This window comes from Molossus molossus, unplaced genomic scaffold (assembly GCF_014108415.1).
Source record: "Molossus molossus isolate mMolMol1 unplaced genomic scaffold, mMolMol1.p scaffold_m16_p_12, whole genome shotgun sequence".
Lineage (NCBI taxonomy): Eukaryota > Metazoa > Chordata > Mammalia > Chiroptera > Molossidae > Molossus > Molossus molossus.
The window spans coordinates 99,348,168-99,367,440 of record NW_023425347.1 but is presented as its reverse complement, the minus strand read 5'-3'; the positions used below and the strand labels follow the sequence as shown (position 1 = coordinate 99,367,440).

General features: G+C 54.0%; 1 protein-coding gene across 1 annotated transcript; it reads right to left on the bottom strand.

Moving 5' to 3' along the window:
- Positions 1–296: 296 nt before the first annotated feature.
- On the bottom strand, positions 297–17,181 carry SLC2A5 (solute carrier family 2 member 5). Its single transcript, XM_036256762.1, has 12 exons — positions 17,127–17,181; positions 13,185–13,283; positions 12,481–12,641; positions 8,546–8,670; positions 5,896–6,048; positions 2,487–2,612; positions 2,203–2,390; positions 1,996–2,106; positions 1,425–1,526; positions 1,119–1,194; positions 602–729; positions 297–500 (listed from the first exon to the last, which is right to left on the bottom strand). The coding sequence occupies exons 1-12, from the start codon at positions 17,157–17,159 to the stop codon at positions 297–299; spliced, it is 1,506 nt and encodes a 501-aa protein (XP_036112655.1). The 5' UTR covers positions 17,160–17,181.
- Between the last annotated feature and the right edge of the window lie 2,092 nt (positions 17,182–19,273).

Below are 19,273 nucleotides of genomic sequence, written 5' to 3'. Positions count from 1 at the left end.
TCCCATAGTAATGCTTTTTGGTATAAGAGCGAGGGTTACAGCAGCCCCACAATGGCTGACCCAGCCATGGTCGAGGGACGGCTGCTCGCTGTGACTCGGGGCTGGTGCTGGGCCAGTCTGGAGAGAGACAGCCTGGCTTTAACCCTGCACAGAAGCCCTCTGGGCAGCCCCAGTGGGACCTGTGTTCCACACTGGACTTGTCCGAGTTCCGGATATTTACAGACAACTACTAGTCAGAAAAAATCCCTAGAAGGGAGCTCCACACAGACCCACTGAACACACACCCCCGGCTTGAGTTACTGCTCCAAGGTGGAGGGCGGGAGCTCCTTCAGTTCCTCCTTTTCTGGGTACACCTCTGACATCTTGTTCATCTTGGCGAAAATCTGATTGATCTCCATGAACGTCTTGGCCTTGGTCTCGGGCACAGCCAGGAATACGTAGATGGTGGTGAGCAGACAAATCGCAGCAAAGATGATGAAGCTGTAAGCTTCAAGGCCCTTCTGTGTGGGGGGGGGAGGGGGCCAGGTTATCACTCTTGAAGAGGTTTTCCCTTTACGGCTTGAGGACTTTGTGGATCCAGAGCCTCCGGGGACCCACTTACTTGAATGAAGGGGAAGAGCAAACCCACGGTGAAGTTGGAGAGCCAGTGGACGCTGCCGCCCACCATGAAGGCCGAGGACCGCGAGGACTGCAAGAAGATCTCGGTGATGAGCAGCGCGGGGATGGGACCTGCGGGGAGAGGGGGCTCCACTCGCGCAAGGCGGAGCAAGCCCGGCAAGGGCCCCGGAGCCCCTGCGGGGTGCCAGAGGGGGTGATGAGTCTAGGACTCCTGGGCCTGTGCAGAAACAGTACGAGAAGGCCAAAAGCGCGAGCCACATCCCGTGATGTCCCTAAGAGGGGCCGTGACCATCTGTAAGGCTCTCGGCGCTAATCGCACAGGGCAGGTGGTTCAGCCTACACCGGCTGCTTCACTGTTTTCACTTAATTACGCTGCCCACACCCCACGGCAACAGGGAAACGGGCGTCCCTGGAGCCCCCAGGAGCTCAAGCCGGACATGTCCATGGCGACGGCGCAGGAAGGGGGCCAGGGAAGCGCAGCACCAGCTCTGGGTACATACTGGGCCCAAGGGCATGTCCTATGACGTAGGCGAAGACACAGGCGATGCTGAGGTACGGCATCCAGGACACTGTGTCCTGTGGGGAGGAAACAGTTGGATCACACCTGGCAGAGACAACCTGGGACAGGGAATGCCAGGAACCTGGTTCCCAGAGGGCCAGCTGCTCTGCCCGGGTTGGGGAAGGATGGCACCTGGCTCCTCCTTCAACAGGCAGTGCCACCTGCTGCCATCGGAAAGTCGGCAGGAAGTGGGCTGTGGGCTACGGGGGTGGGGGCCCACATGCCCAGCCAGGCCCCACCGCCTCACCTGCAGAGCCAGGGCGGTGGTCAGCACGCAGCAGGAGGTGCAGCAGATGGAGAAGCCCAGGAGGAGCAGGACTCTCCGCCCCAAGAGCTCCACCACGAACACCTGGGGGGAGGGGCCAGGAAAAGCAGGGGGGCTCAGGAGCCCCAAGCCCCGCCGGACACCCCTGCCCAGTGCTGCCTTCGCAGGAAGCTCCTTGCCCGCCCCGCACACCCCCTCTGAAGGGCATCTGTGAGGAGAGCCCAGGCGTGGTGTGCCCCCAAGGGTGTGCCCCCGAATGGCCAGCGGGCCACAGCACTGCCCAGTCCAGGGGCCCCTTTGCTCCTGCATGTGGTGGCCCTGGCACAGGCAGTGGTTTCCAAGAGGTCAGAGCGCCACCTCACCCAGGGGAGCTTTGGGACCGGGGGAGGCTTGTCTCCATCGTGAAGAGCCAGGGTTACCTCCCACGAGAGACCGGCTGTCACCTGCCAGAGCCCAGAGGCTACCCGTGGAGGGACTGAGGGGCAGGACCCCCACTCTCGAGATGCCCTCCATCCTTGGCAGCTGCTGGGACCCAGCTCCCCGGGACACTCACAGCTAACATGGTTATCACCATGTTGACAGCCCCGGTGCCCGCCGTCACATACTGGACGTCGCTGGCTCCCACCCCAGCGTTCCGGTAGATCTGGCCTGCGTAGTAGTAGATCTGGAAGGCAACCCGGGGCTGGTGGGCTGGCCCGGCCGCAGCCCGGCCGCTGCCCGCTGCCCGCTGCCCGCTGCCCCCGCCCTGGGCGCCCCCTACCGCGTTCACTCCCGACAGCTGCTGGCCGCCCATGAGGATGATGATGGAGATGAGCTGCCACCGCAGGGACCTCATCTTGAACAGCTTCACCACGGAGATGAAGCCAGCAGCCTTCTCCGCCTCGTTCTCCAGCCGAATCTCCTCCATCTCAGCCTCCACGTCCTCCCAGCCGCGCAGTCTCCTCAGCGCTAAGGGAGGGGACCAGGGGACCGTCTGGGGTGAACCACAGCTTCGCCGAGTGAAGGTGCTGCAGCCCTGTCCCTCCCCCCACGGGAGGGCCTCACCCTTCCTGGCGGCTTCTTCGTCTTTCTTCTGAACCAGCAAGTACCTGGGGCTCTCGGGGAAGAAGGGCAGCAGCAGAAGCTGCAGACCTGCGGGGATCCCAGTCACCCCAAGGAGGATCGGCCAGCCTGCAAGGAACCAGCGTCTCTGTGAGAGCCGGATCCAATACTACGTGCCAGAGAGGCCCCCGAGCCAAGACTCCCGCCCCCTCCAGCCCCCAGCCGGCTACTGAGTCCTGTCGCCCTGGCCAGTTCCCTTCGGAACCGGGACACAGGCTCCGCGGGGACGGGGCCTTTATCTTGCTCATCCCTGTGTCCCCAGCACCTAGGATGATGCTTAACAAACACTCTGTAAATACTTACAAAATGCACAGCGATGAACACCTAGTGTCCACCTAGCAGGTGGACAAAATAAAAACTCTGACACCACCAAATGCTGGTGAGAATGTAGACAGGCTGGCAGGAACGGCTGATGCTGGCCGCCCTCACGGGCGCTGACCCGGCAGACCTGCTCGGGTGTGTGCCCGGGCCACCAGGGCACGCAGCCAGAAAGGTCAGAGCAGCCGACGGCAGAATGAAACCCGGGAGCAATGCACATGCCCCCTGGGGTGGTGTGGGGACGAGAAAAGTGGATTCGATACTGAGAGCGAGACAAGGAGCCCCTGTGGCAGGAAGCCCGGGACGGAAAATCCGCTTTATCTTGGCAAAAGATGGTGAAGCAAGGCTGGGGTGATCATTAATATCAACTCATTGGCTCCTTTTGGGGTGGGAAGGCCACAGCCGAGGGCACACAGCGGGCTTCCGGGGGGCTGGTGGGGTTCTAGTTCTGGCCCCGGGTGGCGGTCACCTGGGTGTTTGATTTCTGTTGGACCAAATGCACCTTTATGTTTTATACATGCTTCCTCCTTCACCGCGCAGGGACGGCGCAGTGCGTGAGAGGAGTTCGGGCTGCTTCTAGGGGCGGTCGATGCCCCGGCTCACCCCATTTCTCCTGGGCTTGCAGCGAGCTGACCGAGACGTCTGTGCGCTGCACACCCGGCTCTTGTGTTAACTCGCTTCGTCCCAGCAACGTCACGAGGCAGGTGCCGGGACCAGCCCCCTTTCACACGTGTGAACCCTGAGAGACCTGGAGGGTGTCGGTCCCTGGCCCAGGATCAGTTATTTAGTGGCAGATCTGAGACGTGAACCCAGGCACGTGGGACCCTGGGCACCCTAAACCACATGCTATGCAGACTTTTCATCGAACTGAAGGTGAGGACCACCTGAGGATCACCTGACGACCAGTGATTTGCCGCTTATTAAATAGATGCCAACCACTGAAATGGGAGGGAAACACCTGAAGAACACCCTCGTTTAGACGTCGTTTCCAAGTCATGTGTCACTCCCTGAACCTCGCCCCATCCCACCGCCCCATCGCTCGCGGCCACCAAGACAATGAGAGCTGCCCTGGCCGGTTTGGCTCAGCGGTTAGAGCGTCGGCCTACGGTCCGGAGAGACCCGGGTTCGGTTCCCACTAAGGGCATGTACCTCGGTTGCAGTTTGTCCCCGGCCCTGGTCGGTTGTGCGGGTGGCAGCCACTCGATGTGTCCCTTCACGTCGATGTTTCTCTCTCTCTCTCTGTTCCTCTCTCTCCCTCCCCACTCTACCTGAACAAAAAATGGAAAAATGTCCTCGGGTGAGGATAAAAAAATAAATTAAAAAAAAGACAATGAGAGCTGTGCAGTGTCAGGTTCAACCGTGCCCGCCCACACGGGCTGGACCTCCTTCCCGACCTCAGCTCTGAGCCAGGAGCCACTCCGCCTGGGTGCTGCTCCGTCACCCTGCACAGCCTCGTGCGCACCCGCGGCCCACTCGGGCCACCGCCCTCTGCCTCTGGTCCCCACCCCCACTCACCCCCGCACTGAAACTCTTCTGGGAGACTTTGAACTGTCCAGCTCGGATGCCGAGTTTGCAGTGTCTGCACTGTGACCGCCGCGTCCTTCCTGACGCTGTTCTCGTCTCGCCTCCCTCCCTCCCTCCCTTGTTCCCTGAGCACCTGTTATGTGCCAGGAATTGTGCTGGGGAGTCAAAGATGAGTGAGGCCAGGCCCTGCCCTGCACACACCTGCCTGCAGGAAGGGCACCGCTGGTCAGTGTCTCAGGGAGGACGGGGGGACAAAACGCAGTTCCCAGGATGCGAAAAGCACTTTCACACGCTCACACGCTCCGCCCGTGTCTGGAAGCCAGTCCCGCTCCCCTCAAGGGCAGGCCCTCTCTGAGGCCCCTCCCTGGTGGGACCACACCCTCCCACACCCACAGAGCACTTCAGAGACGCCAGGCCCTGCCACCGCTCTGGGCTCTGCTTGCTCTTTCCATGCGATCGGCAGGAGAGAGGACCCCAGTCCCCTCCTGGTCCCGCGCTCTCCAAGCGGGGCTGGAAGGTGGGAAGAGTGGAGGTCAGACGTGGCCTAGGCCTGAGCTGCCTGAGTCTGTGCCCGAACGAGGCCTTGAACATGTCATAACCTTACTATGCCTGAGTTTCCGCACCTGTAGGATGGGCACAACAACAACAACATGTGCTTCGCCGGCCTGCCTGGAGGGTTAAATGGATCGATATGGAAGACCTGGTGCCCGGCCCACAACAAGCACTTTATACATTTCGACTGGTGTTATTGATGGTGATATCCCTTTCAGAGGTTCGAGACCCAAGACAAAGGAAGAGGAGGTCACTCAAAAACAACGAGTTAGGAGTTACTGTGCACCTACTATGCGCCAGGCACCGGACTCTCAGGGTGGGCTGTGTGGCTCCGGTGTGAGGGTCTGGGTGGCCCAGGACTCCCCACCTCACCCACAGGGGCCTGGTCTGGGGAATGGGTAATGCACAGCCGCCTGGAAGCCACAGGCATGGAGCCTGGCAGGCGGGTGCCATCGGGACCGTGCCCCAGGCCCTGTATGGACAGCCACCATCAGGCCAAGGGAAAGTCAGACAACAGCGCTTCCTGCTCACTGAAAGCCACCTCACTCATGTCCTGAGAGAGACTAGAAAATGCCAGCCACTCTGTCACCACCAACTGAGGGGTCAGGGCAGTGTTGGGGCCCAGAAGGACAGCCAGCCACTCTGTCACCACCAACTAAGGGGTCAGGGCAGTGTTGGGGCCCAGAAGGACAGCCAGCCACTCTATCACCACCAACTGAGGGGTCAGGGCAGTGTTGGGGCCCAGAAGGACAGCCAGCCACTCTATCACCACCAACTGAGGGGTCAGGGCAGTGTTGGGGCCCAGAAGGACAGCCAGCCACTCTATCACCACCAACTGAGGGGCCAGGGCAGTGTTGGGGCCCAGAAGGACAGCCAGCCCATGAGAGAGAAAAGACCAGCTCACAGACACGAGCAGCGAGCGGAGGGAGGGCCGGGGCCCGGAGGCGTCTGAGCCTACCTTCCTTGTTTGCGAGGATGTTCTGAAGGCCTAAGATCTGGGCCACGAGGATGCCCACGGTGATGAAGAGCTGGGGCACCACCCCCAGAGCCCCCCTCAGGTTCTTGGGGGCCATCTCCCCTAAGTACATAGGAACAACGTTGGAAGACAGACCTGGGAGGAGGTTGAAACAAAAACAGGATCAGGAAAGAGTCGGTGGGGGGGGCAGGCTGTCACTTCAAGTACATTTATTCTCACTCAGTGGTCACATCAGTTGGGCTGCAACTTTCTCAAACCTGCCGACATCCTCTGGCCGGGTGGCTCAGTTAGTTGGAACGCTGTTCCGTACACCAAAAAGTTGCAGGTTCGATCCCTGGTCAGGGTGTGTGCGGGAGGCAACCGATCGATGTGTCTCTCTCACATCGATGTTTCTCTCTCTTGCTCTCTCTAAAAATCAATAGAAACATATCCTCAGGTGAGGATTAAAAAAACAAAAACTGCCGAAGTAAGCAAACACCTCTTTTAATTCTAGGTCCTTTAAACGTTGAGGAAGGAGAACACAGTCTGAGCACAGGAGGTCATGGACAGGTGCCTTGGTTTCCTGACGGGTGTCAGCGGGGGACACAAGCCAGCCTGGCTTCAGGCTTCCCCCTAACTGGTTTGGTCTCGGAGAAGAGAAGCCCAGGGTGGTCCAGACACTCTCTCCCCTCTTGCCCCTTGCGGGGAATCTGTTAATGAGAGATCAAGTCGCCTGCCCCACCAGCTTCACCTTCGGAGACAGTCTGTTACGTGATGCACCAATCCACATCCCTCCACAGACACTGAGGCTATATTGACCAATAAGCATTAAGAACATCTGTGGAATCACTGCTGTGTGGGATTTATGTTTTGCCCAACGGGCTCTGGAGTTTGGCACATTTGTTATCCCACTTAATTCTGCTCAAAGCCCAGCGAAAGGCTGGGCCTGTCAGCGGGTCGGGTGGGCTGTTGCCAGGCCGCGCGCTGTGCGGCTGCTCAGGCGATGGGGGTCTGACGGTACGTGGTGACGCTGAGCTAGGTGGGAACTGAAGACCACGTTTCCAAGCTTCGCACCTCTCCCCAAGGACATCGCTGCTTAGTATTGAAGAGACACCGCCGTTCATTAATTCCGATTCTTTCTGCTTATCGGAGCAAAGAGGTACAGTCTTTAGAGCAGCTCTTAGGTGTCTTGGGGGGAGGGCACCCCGCAGGCCCAGTGCCCCAAAGCCTGGGGAGGGCTCCAGGTCACCACTCAGACCCTGGTGGCCTCATCCTCATGGCAAGGACTTCTGACCTTGACTGAGGTGGACACTGAAGAGTGAAACATCGGGCAGTTTGTGAAGAGATGAGATTCCCTTCATGTTGGTGGAGCGCAATCTCTATTTGGTCTTAAAAATGACTGGGGGATGGGGGGGGGCAGCCCCAGCCTGTGCTGAAACCAGAGCCAGAGAAAGCGGCCTGAACGGTGACGCCCTTCAGTGACAGCGCTCAGTGTCCTTGCCAAGCGGCTGCCTAGGAGCCGCCAGTGAGCTGGGAGCACCTGAGTCCAGGTCACATTTCTCTCTCAGCCCCTTGGCCGGAGCGACTGTTTGCACATTTGCAGAGTGTCTGGGGAGCGGGGTTACACCCCCTGACTTCCCAGGAGGTGTGGGCATGAATCCGCCACACGTGGATTCTGCTTCCGTGGCTGTTCTCCAAGTAGGATCTGAGGACCCAGGGAGTTCCTGGCATCAGGGCTCTCTGAGATCAGAACTATTTTCAGGACAATCCTGAGCTGTTCTTTGCATTTTTGTTCTCTCATAAGCACACGGCGGGGTGCTCGGAGGCGACAGGCCGTGCGGTGTTGGAACCGGCAGAACACAGATGGGGGTTTGAGACTCGGCTTCCTCTGTGAAGCCAGACGTTAAAGAGATTTGCAAAAATGTAAAGCCATACCCACTTTTCTCACACAATTTTTTTGCTTTAGAAAATACAGTTATTTTACAAAGACATGGAGTGGGATTATTGCTGTTTTTAAATGAATGCATACATTTTCTTGGGAGCAACTTCTAATATGGCAACTATTGATCTATAGAGCCCATATGAACAAAGCTCTTGGGAGTTTTCGGTAAGTTTAAGAGCATAAAGGAGGGATCCTAAGGCCGAACAGTTTGAGAGCTGCTGACTTTAATGCTGACTTGAGAGCAAAGGTTGGGGTTTTGAGCTGTGACCCGTTATCTGTCAGACCTGACTCTGAATTGTTGGCTGGTCAACAGGACAGGGACTGTGCCTGATCACTGCTGACAACTTTTAGCCATCATCTATTTTTATTTTTTTTATTTTTAGAGAGAGAGGAAGAGAGAAGGAGAGAGAGGTAGAAACATCAATGAGAGAGAACATCGATTGGCCACCTCCTGCATGCTCCCCACTGGGGATCGGGCCCACAACCTGGGCATGTGTCCTGACCGGGAATCGAACTGGTGACCTCTTGGTGCCTGGGATGATGCTCAACCACTGAGCCACACCCGCTGGACCACAGTCGACTCTATTTAAAAAACAAAATGTATGCCCTGGCCAGTTTGGCTCAGCAGTTAGTGTCGACCCCAGATTGATGTGGACCCTCCTGGTGACTGCTCCCAGTCACAGCACGGTGACGCGGTGTAGCCTTGCTTACCTGCGCATATGCCCACCAACAGTCTGGACAAAATGATCATCTCAAATGACCTGGCAACCTTGCTGTACCCCATTAAGATCGCGGGCACAATGGAGAAGATGTTGTTCAGAAGCAAGGTCCCTTTCCTGCAGAGGACAAAACGTCAACCAGTTTGGGTGCTGGCTGGCCAGCTCAGTCGGTCAGAGCATCGTCCCGATACACCAAGGTTGCGAGTTCATTCCCCATAAAAGCAGCAACCAATGAATGCATAAATGAGTGGAACAACAAATCAGTGTTGCTCTCTCTCTCTCCCTTCTTCCCTCTCTCTGAAATCAATAAATTAAACACACACACACACACAGAACAACCACTTTGGTCTAAGGATTCACTCATTCGTTTAACAATGTTCACCGAGTGTGTTCTTAGTGACAAGATCCAGGATCCAGTACCCAGGGATACGGTACAAGGTTTTTGCCATCATAAACTGACATTATTTTGGTGTCACCTTAAAACCCAATGTGGCCCTGGCCGGTTTGGCTCAGCGGTTAGAGCATCAGCCTGCGGTCCAGAGAGACCCGGGTTCGGTTTCCGCTAAGGGCACGTACCTTGGTTGCAATTTGTCCCCAGTCCTGGTTGGGTCGTGCGGGTGGCAACCACTCAACGTGTCCCTTTCATGTCGATGTTTCTCTCTCTCTCTTTCTCCCTCCCACTCTATCTGAACAAAATATCAAAAACTGTCCTCGGGTGAGGATAAAAAACACACAAACCCAATCTGGGTAAGAGCATTAGAAGAAGAAAAAAAAAGACTGGGCCAACCTCACTTATCATGACAGATGCAAACACCCTCAATGAAATATCAGCAGATCGAATTCTACCACATATATAAGATATTTCAATGTGAAAAACACATTATTAAAGCGTACACTGGGGGAAATAGGAGATTATCAATTAAAGCTGCAAAAGAAGTCAATAAAGTTTGATATCTATTATGATTTTTAGGAAAACAGCCTGAACAGTCTATAAATAGAGAGAACCTTTGTAAGCTGAGAAAGGTGATATCTCCTAAAACCCTATGACAAACGTCAAGGCAATGCCAAGGAGAATCTTTTTCCAGGAATTTTGATAAACGAATTTAAAAATGAACACAGAAGAGTAAAAGAACATGAATAACTAAGATAAATTTAAGAATACGTGACTTTTCACATGGAAGACAATTAGCTTTCTTTTTTTCTTTTTTTGTACTTTCCTATCAGTAGTCACTTTATTTTATTTTATTTTATTTTTTGCAGAATTTATTGGGTGACACTGGTTAACAAAATTATACTGGTTTCAGGGGCAAAAAAAGTAGCTTTCTCTCACCACTCACTGTATACAAAATAAAATTCCAGATCTATCTGGGAAAAACAAAACAGTTAGATTATTATTTTTTTAATTATACAATACTATCCTTATGACTCCAGAAAGGGAATGCTGTATTAAGACACAGAAAACAAAAATTCTAAGTTAGAGTTCAAGTTGACCATGTGGCCAATGAAAAATTTTATATAAGAGAGATACTACTATATGTATGATTAAAAAAATAAAGCAACAATTGCCCTGGTCAGCTTGGCTCAGTGGTTAGAGTCGGCCTGTGGCCCAAAGGGCATACCTGTGCTGCAAGTTCTGTCCCCGGCCCCCATTGGGGTCTTTCGGGAGGCAACCGAAAGATGTGTCTCTCTTGCACTGATATTTCTCTCTCCCTCCCTCCCTCCCCCCTTCCCTTTCTTTTACTCTCTCTGAAAATAAATAAATAAAGCAACAGGCTGAGAAGACGTTTGCCTGAGATCACAGAGGACAGTGTGGTGGTGACTTGCACATGCTCGGAAGTGACATTTCCTCCCAGCTGTGAAATCTTGGGGTGTCACAGCATCTCTGTGCCCCCTTTTCCCATCTTTGAAAAGGGGATCGGGCTTTTGTAAGGATTAGAGGGATTCATAACCCTAAAAGCTCTCAGGATAGAGCCTGGCACATAGGAACCCATCAAAACATGTTAGTTGCTACTCTTATTTAAAGTACACCTATCAATCGTTAAGAAACCATGAACAATTAAATAGCATTTAGCACATCCCCAAGCACACAGGTGAACAAGCCACTGTCAGCCCATCTGTGGACCAACCTGCAGGCCTTCACTCAAGGAGAAGGGTCCTGCAGACCCGACGGACTGGACTGACATCCTGCTCCCGGGGGGCCCATTGGGAAGACCGTGAGTCAAGACCAACCTCCCAGGAAGACCTTAGGATCTAAATCCCAAACCAGAGGCTATGCGTTCCTCTTCGCAGACTCTGAAAATGCTGGAGAAGGAACCAGGTCTGGGTTCTGGCCTTGACTCCTGAGCTAACTAGCTCTGTGGCTGAGAAGGGGAACTGACCCCACCCAGCCCCCCTGCTCATCCGTGACGGCACAGGTAGAGTGGAGAAGCTTCTTTTTATATTCCTCACCCAAGGATATTTTTCTATTTATCATCAGATGGAGTGGGAGAGAGGGAGAGAGACAGAGAGAAACATCAATGTGATAGAGCCACATCAACTGTCTCTGTGTCACACGACCCGACCAGGACTGAGCATGAACCACAACTGAGGTACATGCCCTCGACCGGAATTGAACCCGTGACTCATTGGTCTGCAGGCCGACACTCTAACCGCTGAGCCAAACTGGACAGGGCAGGGAGAAGCTCTTAAATGCTGTTTATCGTGCCCATGCAATCTCTACGGGGGACTGGGGTGAATAAGGACCTTTTTCGGAGTCAAATACAGAATGTCCAATGCTCCTAGAATTAGGGTCAAAGATATAAGCCCTGCCCTTGATGCCCACCACACTCACAGGGAGAGCCGACCCGCGACCACACGGCCTCAGGAGAGTGCCGGACAATCTCAGCCGTTTCAGAGTTTCGCGGGAATTTAATTCGGGCTAAAGTTTCCATATTACTTGGTCTCAAGGTTAAAGAGCAAAGAAGGGGGGGGGCTGGAGGTAGAAGAAGGTAAAGGAGGAATACATGGTGATGGAAGGAGACTTGATTTGGGGTGGTGAACACACAATACAATATACAGATGATGTATTATAGAATTATACACCTGAAACCTATATACTTTTATTAACCAATGTCAACCCAATAAATTCAATAGAAAAGTTAAAGAAAGAAAGAAAGAAAGAAAGAAAGAAAGAAAGAAAGAAAGAAAGAAAGAAGTTAGTTTGTGTTTGTTTAGAAGGTAAAGTTCAAGAACACTATGCTATGATTGACCTTAGGACTGACCTCTTGGCCACGTCATCTGGTGTTTGACTCTTCCAAAGGCAAAAACAGAAGTGAGAACTTGGCTTTGGTTTTGGTATAAACAACATGAAAGACCTCCAGGTGAGAGAGCAGAGATCGTGGGGATGAAGCCTGATCTTGAGGTACTCTGTTCTTTCTGTGTCCACCTCAGAGCCTGACACCAGCCCCCTCACTTCTAGCCCAAAGACTTTGCCTGGGTCCCCTAGTACTTGGTCAGTGTTTGGTCTTAAGACCACGTTAGAAAACAGAGCGCAGCCCTGGCCACCTTGGCTCAGCCATTAGAGCGTCGGCCCTTGGACCAATGAGTTGTGGGTTTGATTCCAGCCAGGGCATGTGCCTCGGTTTCGGTTCAGTCCCCAGCCCTGGTCAGGGTCGTGTAGAAGGTAACCAGTTGATGTGTCCCTCTCACACAGATGTTTCTCTCTCTCTCTCCCCCTCTCTCCCTCCCTCAGTCCCTCCCTCCCGCTCTATCTGAAGATAAATTTTAAAAAATATCCTCGGGTGAGGATTGAAAAAAAAGAAAAAGAAAACAAAGATCATCTCAGTGGTATTGCCTAGTCTCACAATAAGGATCTCAGTTTCAGGCCTGGGTTTTCCACTCCGACGGGGTCCATGAGTTTTGCAGAGTTGAAAATTCCCTTTCCCTTACCGGCCAAATTTATTCACCAAGACACCGACCATGAGGGATCCGATGAGGCCTCCAAACGGGAACATGGACACAGAAATAGCCCACAGCAGAGTCAAGGAAAAGTCGCTCAAGTAGTCACTGGTCCTATCATAGTAGGTCTCGTTATAAAATTCTTTCATGAGCTGGAGAACAAAGCAACAGAACACCGAAGTTATTTGACCTGGTTTTGCAGAAAGAGCACCGTAAGTCATTGGGCCGACAATGGGACAGCCTGGCCACACAGATGTCAACATTGCTTGGTGGAGAGGTGGGAGTCAGGAGAAAACTGTATTAACTGCAATTAGCAGGGCCCCCGGGGAGGGCCGCGAGGCCTCCGGCAGGCAAACTGCCAGGATCTTTCCAACACCAGGAAGGCCTGACGCGTCTTCCCACCTGTTGGGCGCCCCCTGCGGCTCCGGACTCTTCCACAGACTGCGAGGCTGCAGAAGAGCGGAGGCCAGCCCACCACGCGTCCAGCCAGGCCTGGGGCCTGGTGCATCCCCATGGCCCTGTGCCTGCCCATCCCCTAGGGCCTCTGCTGCGTCCCTTTGCTCGAGGACCCATAGGGTGCCCCCCACAGGTGTGCAGTCCACCCGGGCGGCCACCCCTTGGGGACTGGGCTGCTCCAAACCCACCTCCCTGTTTCCTGGGGGCCCAGTCTCTTCGCCACAGTGACAGTGACCTACCTCGTCAGGGGAGTTAATAACGGCCACATTGTACCCATACTGGAAGGACGACCCAAAGGCAGCTATGAACGTGGCCAGGGCAAGCACCAGCGTCAGCCTCTGCGGGAGGAGAGGTCAGGCTTAGGTCAGCAGGCAGAGGGGTCCCCACTGACTTCACTGTCTTGTCGGAAGACAAATGGAACCGGAAGGTCTGTGTTGTTTCATTGGCTCCCTCTCCGGAAACCTGCCCTCCACCTACCTGGGGTTAGGACGGGCTTTCTCAGTGTGGCACTGAGGGCCTGATGATCCTTTGTGAGGGGCCGCTGTCCTGCATGCATTGTGGGGGTACCCCTGCCCCACCCTTGACAACCCAAATGTCTCCAGACATTGCTAAATGTCCACCTGCCCCTGGTGGGCGGGGAATTGCCTCCCATTGAGAACCCCTGGGTCAGAGACACTGGGGGGCCTACTCCAACACCCCATCTCATGTCTGAATGGCTTCTGTGTCTGCGTATTCAGACCCGCAAATGCCCTCCAGCGCCGCCTCCACACCAGCTCCCCCAAACCAGAGGGAAGCCCTGGTCGGCAGGGCTCAGCTGGTCGGGCATCTTTTTTCTTTTTCCTTCACTTTTGGATTCTGGAGAAACCAGGAAGCACATCCCTCATGCCCATGTGCAGCTGGCTTCCTGCTTCCACAATGCCCAGAAACGGGACCAGCGAGATAACCGTTCGCAGGGCCGGCCCTCTGACTCTGGCTCGGGACGCGGGGAGGGAGGCCCTGGCACCGTCAGCCCCCTCCACACTCCGTGTCCACCGTCACGGACACCTCGGCGTAAGGACTCTCCGGGCAGAATGCCACTATGCCTGGAAGGGTGAGTTTTATCAACACCGTAAGTCACTTTAGCCCGTGATGGAACCAAAAGTTTACAGACACTGGGGTCTACACGGAGAGGGGAGCGAGCTGGCGGTGCCTTGTCTTGTGGCCGCGGGGGCTCTCCTGCTGCTGGCTGTGTGGCCCTGGGCCAGCTACGGAACTTCTCTGTGTCTTGGTTCCTTTACCTGTAAAATGGGGACAATGACACTACCTTTCTTACAGGACTGATGTGAAGAATAAACGGGTTCATATACAGGGGTGAGCAAAAGTAGGGTTATAGTTGTTTGTATGGAAAAAGGCATGCAGGGCCCTGGCCGGTTTGGCTCAGCGGTTAGAACGTCAGCCCGCGGACTGGAGAGACCTGGGTTCGGTTCCTGTTAAGGGCATGTACCTCGGTTGTAGTTTGTCCCCAGCCCTGGTTGGGGTCGTGTGGGTGGCAACCAGTTGATGTGTCTCTCTCACATTGATATTTCTCTTCTTCCCTCCCTCTCTCCCGCTCTATCTGAAGATAAGTGCAAAAATGTCCTCAGGTGAGGATAAAAAAAAAAAGAAAGAAAAAGACATGCAGGTTATGATGATTACAATAGCTTTATGAACTCAAAAGAACGTCACAATGGCACTGTGCACTGAGGTACAATCTCGTGCGTGCTCAAATGGCCGGCCTTCGTCAGTCACTTGTTCTTGTGGGCTACTCGTATACTCAAGCACACTTTGGCACAGAGTTTTTTATTGTCATCAATAAACCACTTTGCCTGCCCCGTATATAAAGCGCTTACAACCACACCTGGCCTGCAATCAGTGTTACACGCGGGTTTGCTATCATTATCAATTATTAACAGGGAGGACCAGAGTGAAAGTTGCTTACTCAAAGGCACCGAACTAATTGGGGGCGGGAGCACGCCACACAAAAAATGTGCATTTTCATTTTCCAAAGCACTTTGGCATTCCCACCCCGCCCCGAATCCATTGTATTTTCTCCTTTTAGACCAAGAGTCTCTTCCCTGGCAAAAAATCCTTGACATGCACTGGACAGATTCTTTTCTCTTTACATATGAGGAACCCAAAGACCAGTGAGGCCGGGATCGCACGGCCACCAGGGGACAGAGGGCAGGGCCCTGCCCCCTGCCAGAGCAGCCCCTGGCAGCCCAGCCCTGCTCCCTGCAGCCTTTGCTGGCCCCTCCGCTGCTCCCTGACTCCCAAATCTCCCCTCAGCTTCGCTTAATGATTCGCAGGCTCTTACAATTAGTCACCAGTGCAACAGTTTTGTTTTGATGACTGCTAGGAAGCCCAGCACGTGCCCAAAGAGGCTGGTCCACCCTCAGGTGGCCCCACGGGAAGCCTACTGGGCGCTGGGCCCTGGTCACTGGGCACTGCAGGCTTCCTTCCCTGGAGAATGGAGGGGGCAGGTAGCCCATACCTTTTGCATGTGATCATTTTAATCATTTCCTTTCAAAATGTATTGCTCATTTTCGGGCACCACCACGTGGGGGCGTTTCCATTTTCTGCAGTGCCCTGGGGACACAGCTGGGCAGTGTATTTCTCTTTGAAGAGGGGTCACAGGCCAGATCAGGGACTCCTCTAATCCCCCACCCCCTATATTCTAGTTGGCTCCCAGTCCCTTCTCTATAGAACAGAGGGGCTAACACTTAACTAGCACTTTCTTAGCTGTGCAAATCAAACAAGGTAATCCAGGTGAAGGTATTCCGTAGTCTCTGAAGCAGTGATTCCTTGGGGTGAATGTGTATTGGCAGCTAGGAAGGGGAGACCGTGGATGTCGCTCAACGCCCTACAGCACACAGGTCAGCCCCTAGCAAGGAATTATCCGGCCCAAATGTCAACAGTTGCCTTGCTCTTAGAGATAGATGATCAAAAAGTAAGAACACCCATGGGGAATTCACTATGTGCCAGTAATTTACATGCATTATCTCATTTGATTGTTCCAGCAGCCCTAGGAGATGGTATGGTTATTATATGCATTTTGTAGATGAGAAAATCCGGGTGCCCAGTAAATAGCTTGCCCAAGTCCCCACATTCAGAATAAGATGGAGCAGACATTCATTTCAGGTACCTCTACCTCCTAAACCTGCTCTTACTCTATGAGCGAGAGTCTGTTCCACACCTCCCTGTGGCAAGGGTCTCACACACGTGACCAAATAAATCGTAATTTGTACAGATCGGTACCTCTCTGCCCATAAATATAAGCAGATGCTGTTGGAATGAAAAAAATACAAATTTCTGGAAAATGTTAATAAATTTGAATTCTTTCTGTTTCGATGTATTTTCCTCAATCAAGAGACTCTAAAAGTGTAACAGCAGGTCCAGAAAAACCTTTGTCTCTAAAATAAAACAAGTCTCATCACCTAAAAGGCAGGGAATGTCTTCTACAGGTTTGAATCACGTTCAAATCTTGCAACATCTAAATTCACGTTGGCTTAATTATGTTATCTGCTGAAAAGGTCAATTTAAAAAGTCTGAAGCTGCCCTGGTCCGTTTGGGTCAGCGGTTAGAGCATAGGACTGAAGGGTCTTGGGTTTGATTCTGGTCCAGGGCACATACCTGGGTTGCAGGTTCCATCTCTGGCCCTGGTTAGGGTAGTGCAGGAGGCAACCAATTGATGTCTCTCCCCCCTCCCCCTTTCACTCTCTCTAAAAATCAATGAAAAAAATATCCTCAGTGAATGTGTGTGTGTGTGTGTGTATATATATATATAAAGTATGAAACCAAAATCAAAGAGCAACAATAAAAAGACACCTGCCACGAAGCAATGTCTAAGAAGTTTGTTTCTGGTTTTGGAGTCTCTTTACTTCAAATTCCTTCGGTGAAGGAAGTTGGGACAAATGACTCCCCTGAGTCTCTTCACTTTGACTGCAGGTCTTTGTAAAGGCTGCTCCAGTAGCATGATTCCCAAAGAACTGCTACATCTCAAAGTCTCTAAATGTCTCCTTTCTCTAGTCCCAGTAAAAGCCTAGCCGCTGGGTGAACCGTGGGGGGCAGGCCGCCAAGACGGCGCTCCCCGACCCGGAGCTCCCAGGACGTCACCCCTCGATGCCCCGGGGGCTGCTCAGTGCCCTTCCCCGAAGTTCACTCACCCCTTCCTTCGTGAGCTCATCCTGTGGCTCCATCCTTGCTCCGGGAAGATGTGCTGCTGACTCCCCTTCAGCCATAGTGACGAGTGCGCTGGTTGGAGACAGAAGACATCCTGGCTGCACTTTGGCCGAGTCAAGTAATGGCCAAGAGCATTTTTACAGCCAGGCTAAGGCAGAATAACCCTTTCGGGAACCCAGAGGTCTGTCATTCTTTCACTTCTTTTAAATGTCTGGGGTTTAGCTCAGCGCGTGGGCACCAGCGCCTAGGTGATGGGACAGTCTTCGATCCCCACTGCGAAACTTCACTGGGCAGGCTCATGGTGAGTGACTGAGGGTTATTTCTGTCACGAACACACAGAAAGAAAGCAACAGCTGCCACCAAGCCGACACCACGTGGAGCACTCTGGGGCAGCAGCGGGACAGGAGGAAGCGGTCCCTGCCTGGACACTCAGCTTTGCCCAAATGGCCGTGCAACACTTCCTTGGAGTTTCTCACTTTCCTTTTTAAGAAACCAGAGTGGCCTAGAGTTGTTGTTTTCTGTGCATTGACTGCTATTGAACAAGCACGCCCTGGCCGGTTTGGCTCAGCGGTTAGAGCGCGGCTGTGGTCCGGAGAGACCTGGGTTCAGTTCCCGCTAAGGGCATGTACCTCGGTTGCAGTTTGTCCCCCGACCTTGGTTGGTCGTGCGGGTGGCAGCCACTCGATGTGTCCCTTTCACATCAATGTTTCTCTCTCTCTCCCCCTCCCATTCTATCTGAACAAAAAATGGACAAATGTCCTCGGGTGAGGATAAAATGAAAGAAAGAAAGAAAGAAAGAAAGAAAGAAAGAAAGAAAGAAAGAAAGAAAGAAAGAAAGAAAGAAAGAAAGAAAGAAAGAAAGAAAGAAGTAAATATTTCAAATCCCATTTTCTGAAGGCAAGGACAGTGAGTCACAGCTGCTGGGCTGGGCATGACCTGGCCACAGTCAGACCCCCACGCGGGCACGTGCTCGGCTGCCCTGGGACGTAGTGGGTCAAGCGGCCAATACCCAGGGCAAAGTCCCACAAGGCTGCAGACTTTCGTCTCTAGGGGACATAATCCCTGTTTTATTTGCTGAGGCACAAATCCAGTTCGTTTAGCCGTTTCTCCCTCCTTCACCTTCACATAAACCTGGGGTCAGGCAGATCCCCGCCTCAGCAGCCACGCTGGGAACTGTGACCAGGCTCCACTGTGTGGGGGACTGTGAAGAGGGTGACAGGGTAGTGGTCCGTGTGTGTGTTTTACGGGTGAGGGGGTGTCCCTATTCAGAAGGGAGGACCCGCCAGCCATAATACAGTGATTTCCAACTAGCTTGGCCAGGCCAGAGGCTTCCAATCATTTCAGAGTTATAAAAATTCTCCAAAGAAAATGCACTTTCAATGGGAGGCGGGTACCCACTCCTGGGGACGGGGGACGGTGCCGGTGGTGTAAACAGAAATCGGTGTCGGAAGCGTGCAAGTCAGGCCAGGAGCTCGGAAGACCCCCTCGGCCCAGATCCTCCACTGCCTTCCCTGCACACCTCTGGGCCGGGGGGAACCGAGCGCTGGGGGTGATGGCGGGCGCAGACACGTCCACCCTGCCTCGACTTCCCCACCTGGAGAGTAGGCCCCCCGGGGGCTCTCCGGGAGGCGGGGCGCAGTACCTGGCTGCTGCGGGTCCCAGAGAATCCCAGGCATGGCCGTGTCACCAACGCCTCCGGGGCGCAGGGGAGCAGCGCGAGGACACGTGATCGTGACGCTGCGCGCGAGATCGCGACGCTGCGCGAGGCCACTGCTGGGGCCGCGGAAAGTGGGCTCCAAGCGGCTCAGACAGTCCGCGGCCTCCTGGCTGGGGTGGAGCCCGCGGCCCCCTGCCCCCGGCCCCCGGCCCTGGGGCAGCATGAGGCCTGGCCGAGGTCTGAAGGCTCCGAGGACACCGGGGGTCTCCGAGGGCCTGGGATAGTCGTGCATGGGCCCAAAGGCCTGGGCACTGCCCCTGCCGGGTCCTTCCCAGCCCCGGAGGGCACAGCAGCCTCTGGTATCAGGCCGCCCTTAGGCGTGTCAGGCGGTCGCCGGGCTCTCAGAGACCTGGGGGCTCAGACAGGGACTGTCCCTCCTGGGGGTCCTTCCAGACCCCTGCCTCAGACTGACCT